The following is a 16,038-nucleotide window of genomic DNA, read 5'->3' as shown; positions in this document are numbered from 1 at the left end:
CACTTTTGTAATCCATAAAACCTCTTTGTAAACCCTTTTCGTGCCCTCCTATTGGCGAGCTGACAGATCATGGCAAAAAATCCGAGAAACGGTCAAAACTTCCACAAAACAAAGCTGCAGGTGCCCGTGAACATGTGCCAAACAAGGACAGAGCCAGAAACAAGATAAAAGCCTTTCTCTGATATGATGTGATATGAATCCCCTCCTTCTTCCTGTCCTCTCATAGGCTGCTCTGTCCTTTTTTAATACAGACTAACAGATGTGTAATATAACTGAAGGTGGACACTGAAGTAAAATCCAAAATAAAGAATATCGAGATAAGCTTTAAAAGCAGAAAGTACAGTGGAAAGGCTCAAAGACAAAAAGTAATAGACATACTGGGTTTAAAAGAGGAGCACGTCTGCAAAGCCTCAGAATAACAGCGTCTGAACACCTAGAACTACTGCATTGCATTTTTAGGAAATGAAAGTTTCTCTTACTGAGTCAGTGTTTTTGAAGTAGAGTCTGTAGTTGGTGATGAACACCTTTCCTTTGACTGCAGCATTATATGGGCAGATGTAGATGATATCTTTATCTGAGGAGTAAAAACAGAATGGGACAAACAATTAATGTTCCCAGCTAGTCCCATAAAATCTGTCCTAAAATGTTTGTGTGAAACCATTAAAAGTGCATTAAAGTGAAATACCCAAGAAATGAATAGTACTTTTGACAAACAGGTTATGTCAAAAGTGCTGCACACGCACATAGGATGTAGACTTCATCATACCAGTGGTAAAGACAATGCTATATAAACTAAAGTGTTAACTCCCTCATGGGAGCTGTAAATGCAGACGAGTCAGTGCTTTTCTTTTCTACTTATTTTTTATGAATCCATCATCCTCTAGCAAAACATGTACTTAGTTAACAGCTCCAGAGAGTTTTGACCTGTGCATGCTTTTGTACAATGTACAACAATGTATTTTACAGTACAACAAGAAGAATTAAGATTTAAGATAAAATAAATTTACACCATTATAACAAAACACATTAACACAAAACAATAGGTTTGAATTGGGTTAATATATATATATATATATATATATATATATATATATATATATATATATATATATATATATATATATATATATATATATATATATATATATATATATATATATATATATATATTTATAAAGTTCCACCTCTTATCTCGCCTGGTTCACTTTTATTCTTTTGAAAGTTTTGTTTTTTTTTGGGCTGAATACAGATTTTAAAACCCAAAATAAGCTCTAACACAAATATACGCCAACAAAATTCTCACATCAAAACTTACATATACATTAGACTTTTAGCTGAAATGCAATTTTTAAAAGCAATAATGTTCCAATATTTGCAAATTTGACATATTTTGTTATTAATACATAACCAAGTACTACTTCACCAGGCATCTTAAATACACAATTAAATTTTCAGCAATTACATCTATTAAAATTGATCCTTTAATTGGCCTGTCTGGCGCCCCTGACTGTGAGTTTCTGAATTAATAGCTTTTCTGTCTATATTAGCTAGGTGGTATATCTTATCCTCAATGAATTAAAGACACCTTATTTTTTGTTAAATTAGAAAAAATGAAATAGTCTTCAAGGTTCAGTAATCGAATTTTCTAACATTTGGTTGCCATTCTTGGAGCGGGTTAAAGGGCACCTATTATGAAAATCATCTTTTTTAAGCTGTTCGGACAGAACTGAGAGTCGGTATAGTGTGTCCACAGTCCTATCGGGGTGATATTAAGACAATAAGTCTATTTTTTTTATTTCCTGACGTTAAAATAGCATCCAAAACCCTCCCAATTTAAGGCCAACCGCAACTTGACGTAGGAGTGCGGTTTCCAACAAGACAAGACGTGTGCATAGCAACTGGGAATAAAAGATCTGTTCAGCTCTCTGTGATCATCATCATCTGTGATCAAGAGTGAGTTTTACAAGTTTAACACGTTTAAAACAGTGCATGTTTGTAATGAATTACAGCAATTTACTTCAGCTTTACTTTATAACCACAGTCGCGTGTCAGTACAATCATAAAAGAAGATGCTTCAATGCCAGGTTGTGTATGCTAAATCAGGATTATTTTGTACATTAACATAACTGTTATCCATACAGCAGTGGATATTAACGTGTATCCTTTTGCTGTGCAACAACAGTGTGTGTGTGTGTGTGTGTGTGTGTGTGTGTGTGTGCGTGAACTTTGTAACGACATTATGTGTGACTCATTGTTGCAACTCCACAACATATACATCAAATAATCATTGGTAAAGTTTTTACTGTAGTACTTCTCACAAACGTAAAGTGAGATCTGCTTCCTTCAATTTCTGTAAGTAGTCTGATGTAGCCAAGGGCAGAGATTGAGGCACGCTGACAGGCATGTGGGAACGGTGGGCGGGGAGGACTAGCATTAAAGGCACAGTTCACAAAAACCGCTCTCTGATGCTCAGAGCTATAAAATACAAACTTCTGAAAGGTATAATAAATAATCTGTGTTTTGAGCTGAATCTTTATAGACACATTCTGGAGACACAAAAGACATATTAAATCTGGAAAAAGGGGTAACCTAGGCGCCCTTTAAATCTCTGAAACTTAAAGCAGTTACTGTAGAATGAATGGTTGCACTTCTTGCACTTTTAGTCTGTACCTTTCAGATGAGTACTAGTGCTGATATAGCCCAAACATACAACTCTTTCTTTACATAAAACCATAAGTTTGAAGAACATGCCACCGCCCAGCCTATACAGTTTAATATTTTCCCTTTTCTCTCTGTTTTATTTTTTCTTATTTATTGTCCTTAAAGAGCCCCTATTATGGGTTTTTGAAAATGAGCTTCCATGAATGGAAACATCCAGCTAAGATTTAAATCTGAAAGTGAACCGTGTTTAAAACAATTGATTCTTTAATGAAGTAGTCGACTCAGAGTCAAATGAATGAATCGAAGTGGGTTCGGATCTTTTGCTTAAATGCATCAATGTCGATATGGTACATCACCAAATATCAAGTGCCGGTTCTGGTAAAAATGTGAACGCGCCTTTCCCTTCTAGCGGAGCATGGGGGATCACAGAACTGATCATGACATGAAGGTGACGATCACTGACAGATGGAGATTCGGCTACGGGCAGTAAAGGGTTAAAGTTCATTTTCACAACAACACCACCACAGTATAGCCAACCTAGTGCTATGTTTGTTCCTGTCATTTTTCAGATTTTTGATACAATAACCTACGCTGCAATGCAGGATTCGCCAGTCGTTTGTTATTAAAGGAAGGAGAAGAAAAGACTATTACGTATGGGACTTTGTCAGACTTTGACAGGGACTTTGTCAGTAACTTAAAGTTTATGAGGACCAGTTTCTTCTTCCTCTGAATCATAACATGTAAGTGTAATTAAAATTGTTGCCTCATTTTTGTAGTTTGCAAAATATGCGTTTAATAGTGTGTTGTAACTTGTAATCTCTCCATGTGGCTTTTAATCACATCTTTTATAGATCAGTGCTTGTACTTTATCTCTCAGGTTAAATCTGTAAGGGGCTGTTCACATATTGCGTCCAAAACCACATTGAAAATGTGTGGTGTGCTCCTTCCTTTACAGATTTAAATTAGCTTCTGAACTCGCAATCCTCTGCCATTTGTCTTTGCTATGGCCACCATCAGCTGTCCTTACACACGCGGCGCGGTCAATTTTCAAAATAGTTCACGATTTGCCACTGTGTGGATTAATGGCGAATAGGTGTCATTGTATTATTTGGGGTTAGCATTAAGAGTAGAGTAACAGGGTGGTATTTAACTGCATTGCTTTATTGCATTCCTGCAATGGGCTCTCACATACTCTCTGCTATTTCATAGCCATGGTGGGCGTTTCTCTTTATCTCACGCTGAACTCAGTTGACCAATCACAACCGGCTGGGTCATTGGGCCAATCAGCACAGTTTAGTTTCAAGCTAAGGAGGGGTTTAGGAACAAATGAATCGCTGAACGAATCATATTGGAGTTGTTGGGATAATTAGGTCAAAATAAATGCATATTATAAGACAATAAAAGCGTTTTTTTGACCTTGCATGCATATTAACCTGGGGTTGGAGACCCCAAAACATGACCTTTTATAATGCAAAATAGGGGCTCTTTAATACACCATGCTGCCAGCCTCAACTTTCGATACTGACCTGTTTATACGCTAAATTTGTAAAATAAATGCACATCATTTATCGTTTATGCACATCATTTGCTGTGGGTTGCACAATATGAGGGTTATAGTGTGGTTTAGATTTATTTTTTAATACATTTTTGACCGTTATTTTAATTTTTCTATTTGTCCTGTTATTTTCTCTTTTACATTGGATTGTTAACTGCCACAAAAATCGAATATATAAATCTTTTAAAAAAACTAAACAAATACTAGGACTAGCAAGTTATCTGAACATTTCAAAGCCCTTTTGAAAATATGCAAAGTTGACCAAAAGGCTTATAGAGATATCAGATTCGTTCTTATTCAATAGATCCATTCTTATTCAGTAAGAGCCCTGAAAGCACACACACACACACACACATGCTGTTACTCACCGATCACTCTCTCTTCTCCCGGCAGCAGCGTAACATCTGCCAGCGGCTCCATCTTCAGGCTCTCTCTGGACGCCTGTCAACACACGCAGGAACATTGGGTTGACACGGCTGCATCCCTCTCACATACACAAACGCTTGCATGTCAGGATGATCACAACTGCTTCTTTAATACACTACAGATCTGAGTGGCATGTAAAAATGAAAAATAGAACTGCTGAGAGTAAAAAAAATTATCAGAGAGTGACGAGAGGAAAAGGAAGAGGAAGTAGTGAAGAGAGAGAAAATCGAGAGTAAGAGGAGACTGTCCTTTTTCACCCTCTGTCTTTGAGCACCAGTCTGATGCCCTGTGAGTGTGTGTGTGATCAGGGATACAGATTGTCTTTCCCTCGGCTATTTTCCTGCTGCCAGTTGAAGGTTAGTGAACTGGAATGCAAGCTAAAAGTGCTATTCTCTGCGTGTAGCCATTTATTCTGTCGTCCTTTTGCTGCTGCTCAGTGTTTTGCACGTCGCAACCCTGTGGCTAGATTGAAGCAAGGGCTTCTGGGTAATGCTCTTGAGATGACAAATGGACCAGTACTTGGTGATCCTAGCTGGGGAAACTCACCTGGCAGACAGAAATAAGAGGGAGTGGAGTAAACAGCAGAGGACAGACGAGAATGGGGAGAAATAAAAACGGACCAGGAGTGAGGGGATTAAAGGAGACACTGTTAAAGACCTTAAAGGTACAGGAACTATATTTGTGGCATTAGTGTACAATTAAGAAAAAAAGAAAAAGAAAGAAAGAAAGAACGAAAGAAAGAAAGAAAGAAAGAAAGAAAGAAAGAAAGAAAGAAAGAAAGAAAGAAAGAAAGAAAGAACGAAAGAACGAAAATAATAAAGAAAATGAAAAAAGAAAGAATGAAAGAAAGAAAGAAAGAAAATAATAAAGAAAATTAAAGAAGAAAGAATGAAAGGAAGAAAAATTAAGGAACGAAAAAAGAAAATGAATAAAGGGTAGTAAGAAAGAAAGAAATCAAGAAAGAAAGAAAGAAAGAAAGAAAGAAAGAAAGGTAAGAAAGAAATAAGCCAGACAAACAGTGGCAATCACGTAGACAGATGGATGGCAAAATCTCTTTGGTTCTCCTTGGGGACCCTGGGAAAATGGGGAGTCAGGTTCTTCTGCTTATCACCTGCCAGGTGTTACAGCTCCACTAACATATGTATGGAACAGCAGACTCCTGGCTCAAGCCCCAGTGATGTGCCAACTCTCTGTCTGCCTGTAATCCCCTCTGCCCAGAGAGGTTACATGTGCCAAGCCAGACACTGCATTTGTACACGTTTACGAAGCCTTTTTTGAATTAAAATAAATATATATATATATATTTTTTTTCCTTTTAAGGAAACAAATTTTCTTGTTTTAACCACTTTAATAATTTCCTTTTATATTCCATTTATAAGTTATAGGAATAGGATGGATATATATATATATATATATATATATATATATATATATATATATATATATATATATATATATATATATATATATATATATATACACACACACATGCATATATTTGGTAAAATATTTATTTATGTTTAGATATAAAATACATATATATATATGATATAAATTATGTAATATAAATATATATGTGACAAAAAAGTTTTGTTTTGTTTTTAATGTATGCTTTATGTATAAATATATAAAATACACACATTTATTATGTCATAACAAACTTTTATTTCGGATGTAATTAATCGCGATTAATCTTTGCCCAGCACTAATAATAAATAATAAGTATTATTAATCAGTATATTAATATACTGAATATTTATGCAGGACTGATTTCACATTTTGGAAATAGTTAATTAGACAATTAATGTGGAAAACATAAAAAAAAAATTATCATTTAAAATAGGATGACAGTTTGTATAATCACTGAGTCTTTGTATAACGTACAATCTCTTATATAATCACATTCATATTTTACCATTTAAAATATAATACCAGTTTTATGTCCCAATAACATAATAATGCCCCAATTTTTTTTTCATAAATGTATCTGTTAAGCTGAATGACTTTGTTTCAATGACATTGTTTCACTGATATTTCATTTCATACATCAGACACTGCACTTGCATCTGTTATTTTCCTATTCATATGCTGTAATAAAACCACTTTTGTAAACATCATTAAATGCAAAAATCAAAATATCAAATGCAAAATACCCATCCTATAATAAACAATACGTTTTTATTTACCTTAAAAGGTTTTGGAGTGTCAAATTATTTTCCTAAAATTGCACCACTTATAGGTAGCCTCTCCAATGCAGTTTACAGTTAAACGAGAGCCATAAATAAAGCAGCATATGAACGCTATCAATAATCGTCTCTCCTATATCATCTATATAGCTGCTTAATACTATAGGAAAGATGAGCAAAGGGCACCTCTATTGATACCAGTGAAGTGCATTATTTATTCATGCAGAAAACGAAAGTCTAACCCTACTACAACAGCATCGCACACTTACAGGATAATGTAGTTTGTAAAGCTAATAGGGAGAAATGACAGTTGAGTTAGAGTGGAAGGACATGAGATGAGGACAGCGCGGTTAAAGGAGGCCTCTGCATGCAGGTTTCACTCACGTTTTGGCTGGAGCTGTTCCCAAGAGGACTGGAGTTATAAGGTGCTATAGGAGCCGAGGCCATCACTGCGTTTACTGCCAAAAACACAAGAAACAAGCATGTCATTTTTCTCTTTGCTCAACAATAAGATTTTTTTTTCTCTCTGCTGGTTAATTTGTAGATTCATGGACATTTGTTGACTATTTTTTCACAGCATTTACCATAAAGTTTAGGTGACAGAAATTAATATACAACTCTATTTTACATAACTACAGTAGTCAAAATTTCAAAATAGCCCTAAGGCAAGAATGGGTGTTGATTAGGGCTGCGCAGTTTGGAGGAGAAAAAAAAATAAAAATAATAATAATAATAAAAAAAATTTAAAAATTAAAATCTAATTAAAATTTATCTGATAAAAATTGCAATTTGCCATTTAAAATGTAATTTACTACTATTCCATAAATGAACTACAGGTTTGATTTGGTAGTTTTAACAGCACCAAAGAAAAACCAAGCATAATCACAAAGTAGGCTAGTAGCTACACAATGCTACTATAAAAAAAACTCTTAAACAAGTTGTCAGTTGTAAAAATAAAAAAATATCTACAGTATTTTAAATTAAACTATGTATAAATCCTTTATATAACAATATATAAAACTTTTAAAACCTTCACATTTAGATTTTGTTGCATTTTTCACATTGTTCAAGATCTGACGAACTGTTAGAACTTTCAAAAATTATGTTAGCTTGTTGTTCGACAGCACATCGAAATAATCGCAGCTTTTGCGATTTGAAAATCGCACGCCTTCAAAACGGAATTTTAGTTTAAAAACGATTGATGGTGCAGGCCTCATGTTGATCAATAGTTTTAGGACAACTTTGATGAAATGTTTTGATTCACTTCAAATGTTGACAACTGTGTATTTTAAAATAAATAAATAATTTATATAACACCTTTCAAAGAAGCATCTCAAAATTAGGCATGGGACGATAACCGTTTTCAAGGTATACCGCAGTTTGGAAAAGTCAAGGTTTTACAACCACCAAATTTTTCTGTTATACCGTTCCCAAAGTATGTATACGATTTTTTTGTGCGTGTTTTTTTTTTAGGACAACAGTATCTCCAGCAGAGAAGATATCCGAAGATACTGTTTTAAATCGTAAAGAAATCTGTTTTTGAAACTAACGAAGAGAGCAGAAGTCAAAAATTGATTTAAATTATTTAGCCTGACACGTTTACTGTTCCAAAATATTATAAAAGTTTCTCAAAATAAAATATATTGTGTTCAAAGGGGAAAAAAGGTTTTGTTTTTTACCCACACATTCAAAAAGAATACATTTTAGAGCAGTAATCACAATACAGTGAAACCGTGATATTTTTATCAAAGGTTATCATACCATCAGAATCATATACCGGCCCATGCCTACTCAAAATGCTTTAATACAAACAATATATAAAAAGTACAGAAGTAAAAGATACATACAACGATACATGCATAAATAACTAGACAAAACAAAGCAATTATAATAAAAACATTTAAAAATCACAAACAGTTCTCTGAATTTAAACATCTACACTGAATGTGTCTGTACAGTTTCAGCTCAGAACACCCATCAGATTATTTATTATAGCTTTTAGTAGTTTGTATTTTATAGCTCTAAACAGCTTGCTGCTGTTTTTGTGAACTGTGAACTGTGCCTTTAATGCTAGACCTCCCCACAGTTCCCACGTGCCTGTCAGCGTGCCTCAATCTCCGCCCTTGGCTGCCTCAGACAACAGACACGACGGAAGATCTCACGTTACGTTTGTGAGAAATACTACAGTAAGAACTTTACCAATGATTATTTGATGCATTTGTTGTGGAGTTGCAACGATGAGTCACACACAATGTTGTTACAAAGTTCACACACACACACACACAGCGTGAACAAACACACAGACAGCATGCGTGTTTAGCTTTGCACTCTTTTTGCACGCATATGTGACAGGATACAGGTAAATCCTCACTGCTGGATGGATATCTGTTATTTTAATGTACAAAATAAACCTGATTTAACGTCCACAAATCGAGATTGAAGCATCTTCCTTTATAATTGTTCTGACACGTGGCTGTGCTGATAAAGTAAAGCTGAAGTAAATCGCTGTAATTCATTACACACATGCACTGTTTTAAAACATTTTAAACTTGTAAAACTCACTCTTCTTGACCACATTTGATGATGTTTGATGATCCAAGCGAACTGAACAGATCTTTTGTTGCCGGTAGCTTTGCACACATCCTGTCTTGTTGTTATGATTATACGCATTACTACAGAGACATATTAATATGCAGCTGTCAATCTATTTGGTGGGCGGGGGGACCGCACTCCTACATCACGGTCGGTTTCAAAACCGCTCCAATTGGTCCACCGTTTTATGTTGTTAAATTGAAAAAAAAAAGGACTCTGTGTGTTTATATCACCCTAATAAGACGGTATACACACTATACCTACATATATGTCTGTCCAAACAGCTTGAAAAGTAGATTTTTCACCATAGTTGCCCTTTAAAATAAAGTTGGGGTTTTATTATTTTTAAGGGATTCTTTATTAAAAATTAAATGAAAAAAATATTTTGTTACTTTATCGATTTCTTTACTGCTACTTTTATTAAACTTAATGCATCCTTGATGACTAAAAGAACTGATTTCATTCTTGCAATAGCGGAAGCCAACGAATAACCTCAGCATTTAGATAAGAATTTACAATCACATATTTGCAATACAACTAATGTTTAAGCCTGCAGGGCATAAAAACTAAGTTCATGATCAAAGAATGTGTTTGTGAAACAATATGTTTGACTTTTCATAGAAATGATAGGACAGGCAGCAAAGAAAGTGTAGAAGAAAGAAGAAGATGGTTTGATTGTAATGCTGTCTAAATGAACGCTGTTGTTCTCAAGAAGTACAGTTGCTGTTTCCATCATCTATATATAAAAAGATGTATAGCATAAACCACCACAGATGCATAGTTGAGCTGAAGCGAGAAAAAATATTAAACACACTGTGCAATGACATCCGCAATACGAGCTATTAATTCTCTCTAGAGCTGTGAAATGTAATACACATCCTGTGAAGCGATGTGTTGTGAGAGAGAAAAGCTTAGGGGAACTTACCTGATTTAGATTTTTGAGCATTACATTAATTACGGTTGTACGATATTGGAAAAAGCTGACATTGCAATATTTTGTATTTCTGCAATATGAATAGCACAATAAGACTTAAGTAACTGTTTGAGAAGAATTCATAATTTTACATTGATTGGGAGGGGAGTGCATCTGCATAAAATATTCAAGAATATTAAAAAAATTATTTAAAAAATAGATTAAATTAAAGCACAGATGAAAACAAGAACTAAGAAATAATGAAATAAACCATGCTTTATGGTTTTCGGTGGAATCTAACTATATTGAGGCAAATAAATTGAATTAACAAATCTAAAATAACACTGTATAGTCTTCAATTGATAAATAATTCATTAATCTTTCTTAAAGTAGTAAACTTTTTCATTTCTTGTTCACAAATGGTTTAAATTTGCTTTAAATCTTACAGTAGCAGGCCTTAAAAATACATCCGAGTAAAAATCTTTCACACTAACAGAGTATGGTGGCAATAATAAAATTCACAATGACTCCACAAATCATCTGAACTGAACTGTGATTTTTAGTTAATTATAATCTATGTTAATTATAATAATATTTAGGGTCCCCCGACACATTTTTGTTGGGCATTTACATGTGTTGAGTATTTTTATGCATAACAATCTATAAATACAATCAAGAAAAATATACTATTGAAAAAGTGTTTTATTGCATTTTCCGAGTCTAACAGTATTCAAGTACAGTAACTGAATGATGAAAATAAAAATAATTCAATCAAATTAATCGTAGTTAAGGTCACAAATGGTACAATTTATTATGACTGAGTGCTTTTAAGGTCATTATACAATCACAATCGCAAATGATGAATTAGAATCCAGATTCAACATTGCGTATGCTCGTGATGTGACTATTGCGAATGATCACATTGCGATATCGATGCTGAAACAATATATTGTGCAGCCCTAACTTTAATATAATGATCGTTTGCACAATGATTATTGTAACTGACCATATCCTGAATGCAGTTATAATATTAATGTACATTGAATAACATACACTTTCAAATAAAAAAACAAAACAAGAAGCTATTAAACAAAAATATGGCAGCACAAAAACACATCCGGACCTGACAGATGAGGTCAGGGCTAAATTTACATGTCTGTAATGAACTCCACAACAAATTAAGATCTCCAAGTCATTGGTTTTGAAAATATGAAGCTCTGAGGTGCAAATGGACACCTGAGACCATATAAAAACATGTGGTTAGTGGTTAGAGATAGCCATGCAAATAATTACAGCACCAGTTTATTTGTATGTAAGAGAGAGAGAGAGTTAGAGTTATTTATATTAAAGACAGGACTGTGGCTCTGAAAAGACAAGGCTCATTTACAGCCTTCATTTCCGATGTTACAACTCTACCCGTTCTTCATTATACAGTACACAGCACAAAACCAATGACTCCTTAGAACTTAAACATTGATTAGCTTGTAAAGAAAATGACTTTTTACATGAGAGAATAATTAAAATCACCAATCCAGGGCAGTCTCACTTAAAACACTGAGGCAAATTTGGTTTTATAAGTTGGTACAACTTAGCTTTCCTAATTTGGTACACATTGGTTCATTTTTGAGGAGTGACAACTTGTGACACGGTCCTTATTTTGTTTACCATGCTACTTTGAATATTCTGTCTGTAAACGCATGCAAGTATGACTTTAAAACAACCATAGCACTGTTTAATTGACTTTGAACAATGTGGTAGTTTGGCTTGTCATTGCCTGCTAATATGATTTCCCCATTTACAGTTAGCAAAGAATAGTTCTCTGAAATTATATAATTAAAGAGACAATGGGAATATAAAACCAACTTTAAACTTAAATCTTTCACACTGAGGCTTTAAATACCCGGATCACTTACGATAAAAGAAGCTACACACTTTCACTAACTTGTGTGGTGATGTGATGGAAAATAATGATGAGCATTCATTTGGTCCATATGTATGCATATCCACTTCAATTCATAGTGTCAAACAATGACAGATAAGCACATCCGCATCGAAACAAGCTAAACAGTGTACTTTTACAACTTCCAGCGATTTCGTGTGAGCTCTAACAGTGTGAATGTATTCCAGCATAGGACTATGACCAGGAAATGCTCGGGCCTACCTTTACGACAGCTCTCAAGTGCCGCATTTAGCCTGGAGTTTTCTCTAAGCAGGCGTAAATGGAAGCCAGGCCCTCGTCGAAAAGTCATAACGTGCGAGCCGAGCAAACTTGAGCTTGCAAACGTGTTTAACTTACCCAGAAACTGCAATTCTCCGTTCCTCAGATCGCCAGTCTGTTTTGCACCGCCGCAGGAAGCGCTCAGCCTGAGTCACGTGACAGCGGTCACGGCGCCCATTGGCTACTTGTCAAATCGTGGACTGCAAGGAATTTAGGGAGTTGTATTTTTAATGAGGACGGTAAAAGAAGAGGTTACATGCCGTCAAAACAGCAGTGAAACTGTCCAAAATTGACGATTTGGTCATAAGAAAATAAATACTGAAGAAACTATATTAAAAATATTTTGTAATACTGATACTTTCAGTTACACAAAAATAATTCGAAGGTAAGTTACATCGTTTGTCTCTGTAAAGTTAAAACTAATATTACAAAATGAAATAAAACTACAATAAATTATTATAAAATAAAATATTATAAAAGAAATAAAATAAAAATATTAATAAATAAATATTGTAAATAGTAAATAATATTGTATAAAAGTGGATATTATAGGCCTATAATTAATAACTAGCCCATTATATTACATATTATAATCACTAATATCTCTATATTACTATAATAACTATAAAAAAATGTCATCTAGTCCTGGGAAATGAATGAATAACCGAATTGTTCGTTTGTATAATTTTAATATGTCTAAATAATTTCATTACGGTTTAAGTATTACAGTTAGCTGAAGTAGCTCTGTACTATATTACTATTATAACTATAACTAATTTCTTCATCTTGTCTTGGGAAATGAATGAATGAATCAACAATATTGCTTTATTTGTGTGTGTGTGTGTGTGTGTGTGTGTGTGTGTGTGTGTGTGTGTGTGTATATATATATATATATATATATATATATATATATATATATATATATATATATATAATTTTAATATAACACATTTTATTTAGTTTAGTTTAAACTTTATTGTCCGTTCTGCTTGGCACAGAAAGGAAACAATTGCATACATAAAACAATCACACAATAACAACACTCATCAAGACAACAACATTTTAACAACAAGTTAAAAATTTTAAAAACCAAATTAGCCCCATACATATTACTGCACATCATTCTTGACAACCACCCCATTCACTTCTTACAGTGATCCGATTTAAAACAACAACTGCAATTGGGATAAATGACTTTTTATAAGCACTTCTTCGGGCTTTAGGAATTCTAAACCTGCGTCCTGATGGTAACAATTCAATGTGAGTGAAGGGGATGTGTATTATCTTTAAAAATCACAATTGCTGTTTTTTCCATAATTGAATCAAATAGAATGCAGTTAATGTTGTTTTTGACCAATTATCTAATTTGCCTGATTGATAATTTGCGATAATTTCTTCTTCTGTTTAAGTGTTGTGTTACCAAATCATGAAACAATATTAAATGTGACAACACTCTCTATTAATGATCTATATGCCATGTTTAAAGCCATCAACATGTTTTTATGGTTTAAGTATTATAGTTAACTAAAATAGCTCTAAAAACAATAGTGTCATTATTTTGGGACTGTAAGAATGGTAAAATAAAAGGGACAATATAAAAATATGCAGTCAAACATTGTCCCCTGAGACTTCTTTTACCTCATTTGCTTCGATGTTTAAACAGTATGTTTGAATAGCAATTCAACCAATAATAAATTACATTTCCTCTGTATTAAACTAAAACTAAAACTAAAAAAAGAACTGTGGCATTATCCAGCACAGGTCAGTTGACTTCTGTCATGTTTTCAGTAATGTTTTCAGTCAACATTGATGGGAAAGAACTGCTGCAGGTCAGAAACAGGCTGACTAATGTGCTCAAACAACCTGCATCTGCTCCTAGTGTTGCCTGATGAACAAACATCATATAGTGGTGTTCAGTCTTCCTGCTCGTTTCTGTAAAATCTGCCTGTAAGTGCAAACACCATCGGTTTACCAGAAAAAGTGAAGGCTTACAGATACTACGTCAGATGACACTGTCCTTAAAGGCATAGTTTACCAAAAATCTAAATTTCTGCATCAATTACTTTAAGGTACACAAGCTGTCGATGGGGTAGATTAGTACCTTAAAGTACACGCTTACCTCATGGTACCCTAAAGGTACAAAAGCTTACATTTAAGGTATCGATGTGGGCCTTTTAGGTATAAAAGTGTCCCATTTAAAAGTTAACACTAAGTGGCAGCTTTTATACCTTTATTTCTGAGATGGTAGTTCTAAAAGTTTAGAATTTTCACCTCTGTTAAACATAAGGAAAGAGATATTAAAGAGAGTACTGTACACATAAACAAAAATGAAAGTCTATGGAAATATTTTTTCAGCATTCTTCAGCATATATTTCTTTGTGTTCAACATAAGAATGAAACTCAAGCAGGTTTGGAACAAGTGGATGGCAGAATTTTTATTTTTGGGTGAATTATCTCTTTTACTCCGCTCAAACCATTTAATTAGTACCACCCTCAGGAATTGTGTGTCGTTTCAAATACAGACAAACCCAACCACTGGGTTAATACCAATGTAAAAAAATAATGTTTGGATTTGTTTGTTTGGCTGAAATTTGAGTTAAAACAACTTGTTGTGACTGTTATTCAACACATTATTTAAATTTTTTTCTCCTGATTATTAAGTTGTATATATTAAAAGCAGTTAAGTGGTAGCATCCATAATATAAAAATGCTCCTTCTCTCTCTTCCACTTCTGGCAGATTCTTCATTAGACTTCATATCAGTCTGTCCACATTGTGTGAAGGAAGGCATGGTTATATATTTTTTCATTCTTTTTTATTTTCCAAGTTTGATTTGACCTGAAATTCTGTTGTGTAATAAAAGCTCTGATGTTCAACTGCTTGAAACAGTGCTGACACTATAACTAAGGAAGCAAAACAAGCTGATCTAAAAATGAAACGAGCAAAACCATAAAACACCAATAAGAGGAACTGTGTCAAATGAAATGCTATTAATATTTATCTATTCATGAGGAGTTCAAAAGAACAAAAAGGCCAAAATTGCATATGCAGTATCTATATCCTAAATTCTAAAACATTGAAAATGTTGAAAGTTTATTATGCTGAATGCATATGTGCATACATAAAATATCTAGTTTACATTTAACAAAGGCAAAGTAAAAATGTGAGATTGAATCACTAAAAATAAAATAAAAATAAACAAAACCACATTCTTGCTAGATGAAGTATAACAATGGGTTTAAAAAACTAAAATAAAAATAAAAAATAAATAAATAAATAAAATAAAATAAAATAAAATAAAATAAAATAAAATAAAATAAAATAAAATAAAATAAAATAAAATAAAATAAAATAAAATAACACAAAATTAAATTAAATTAAATTAAATTAAATTAAATTAAATTAAATTAAATTAAATTAAATTAAATTAAATTAAATTAAATTAAATTAAATTAAATTAAATTAAATTAAACAAAACAAAACAAAAC

At 33.3% G+C, this 16,038-nt stretch overlaps 1 protein-coding gene across 2 annotated transcripts in view; it reads right to left on the bottom strand.

Moving 5' to 3' along the window:
• Window positions 1-12,696, bottom strand: part of mtm1 (myotubularin 1) — a 32,771-nt gene extending 20,075 nt beyond the window's left edge. For both annotated transcript variants that reach the window (XM_056461360.1, XM_056461361.1), the window contains exons 1-4: window positions 12,630-12,696; window positions 7,213-7,286; window positions 4,585-4,657; window positions 480-574 (exon numbers count right to left, since the gene is read on the bottom strand). In XM_056461360.1, the coding sequence (XP_056317335.1) occupies window positions 480-574; window positions 4,585-4,657; window positions 7,213-7,275 (231 nt within the window). In that variant the 5' untranslated portion in view covers window positions 7,276-7,286; window positions 12,630-12,696. The remainder of the gene's footprint in view (window positions 1-479; window positions 575-4,584; window positions 4,658-7,212; window positions 7,287-12,629) is intronic.
• Between the last annotated feature and the right edge of the window lie 3,342 nt (window positions 12,697-16,038).

The sequence above is a fragment of the Danio aesculapii genome, chromosome 7 (assembly GCF_903798145.1).
Source record: "Danio aesculapii chromosome 7, fDanAes4.1, whole genome shotgun sequence".
NCBI classification, from domain to species: Eukaryota; Metazoa; Chordata; class Actinopteri; order Cypriniformes; family Danionidae; genus Danio; species Danio aesculapii.
The sequence above is the reverse complement of the archived record's forward strand: the minus strand, read 5'-3'. Positions and strand labels throughout refer to the sequence as shown.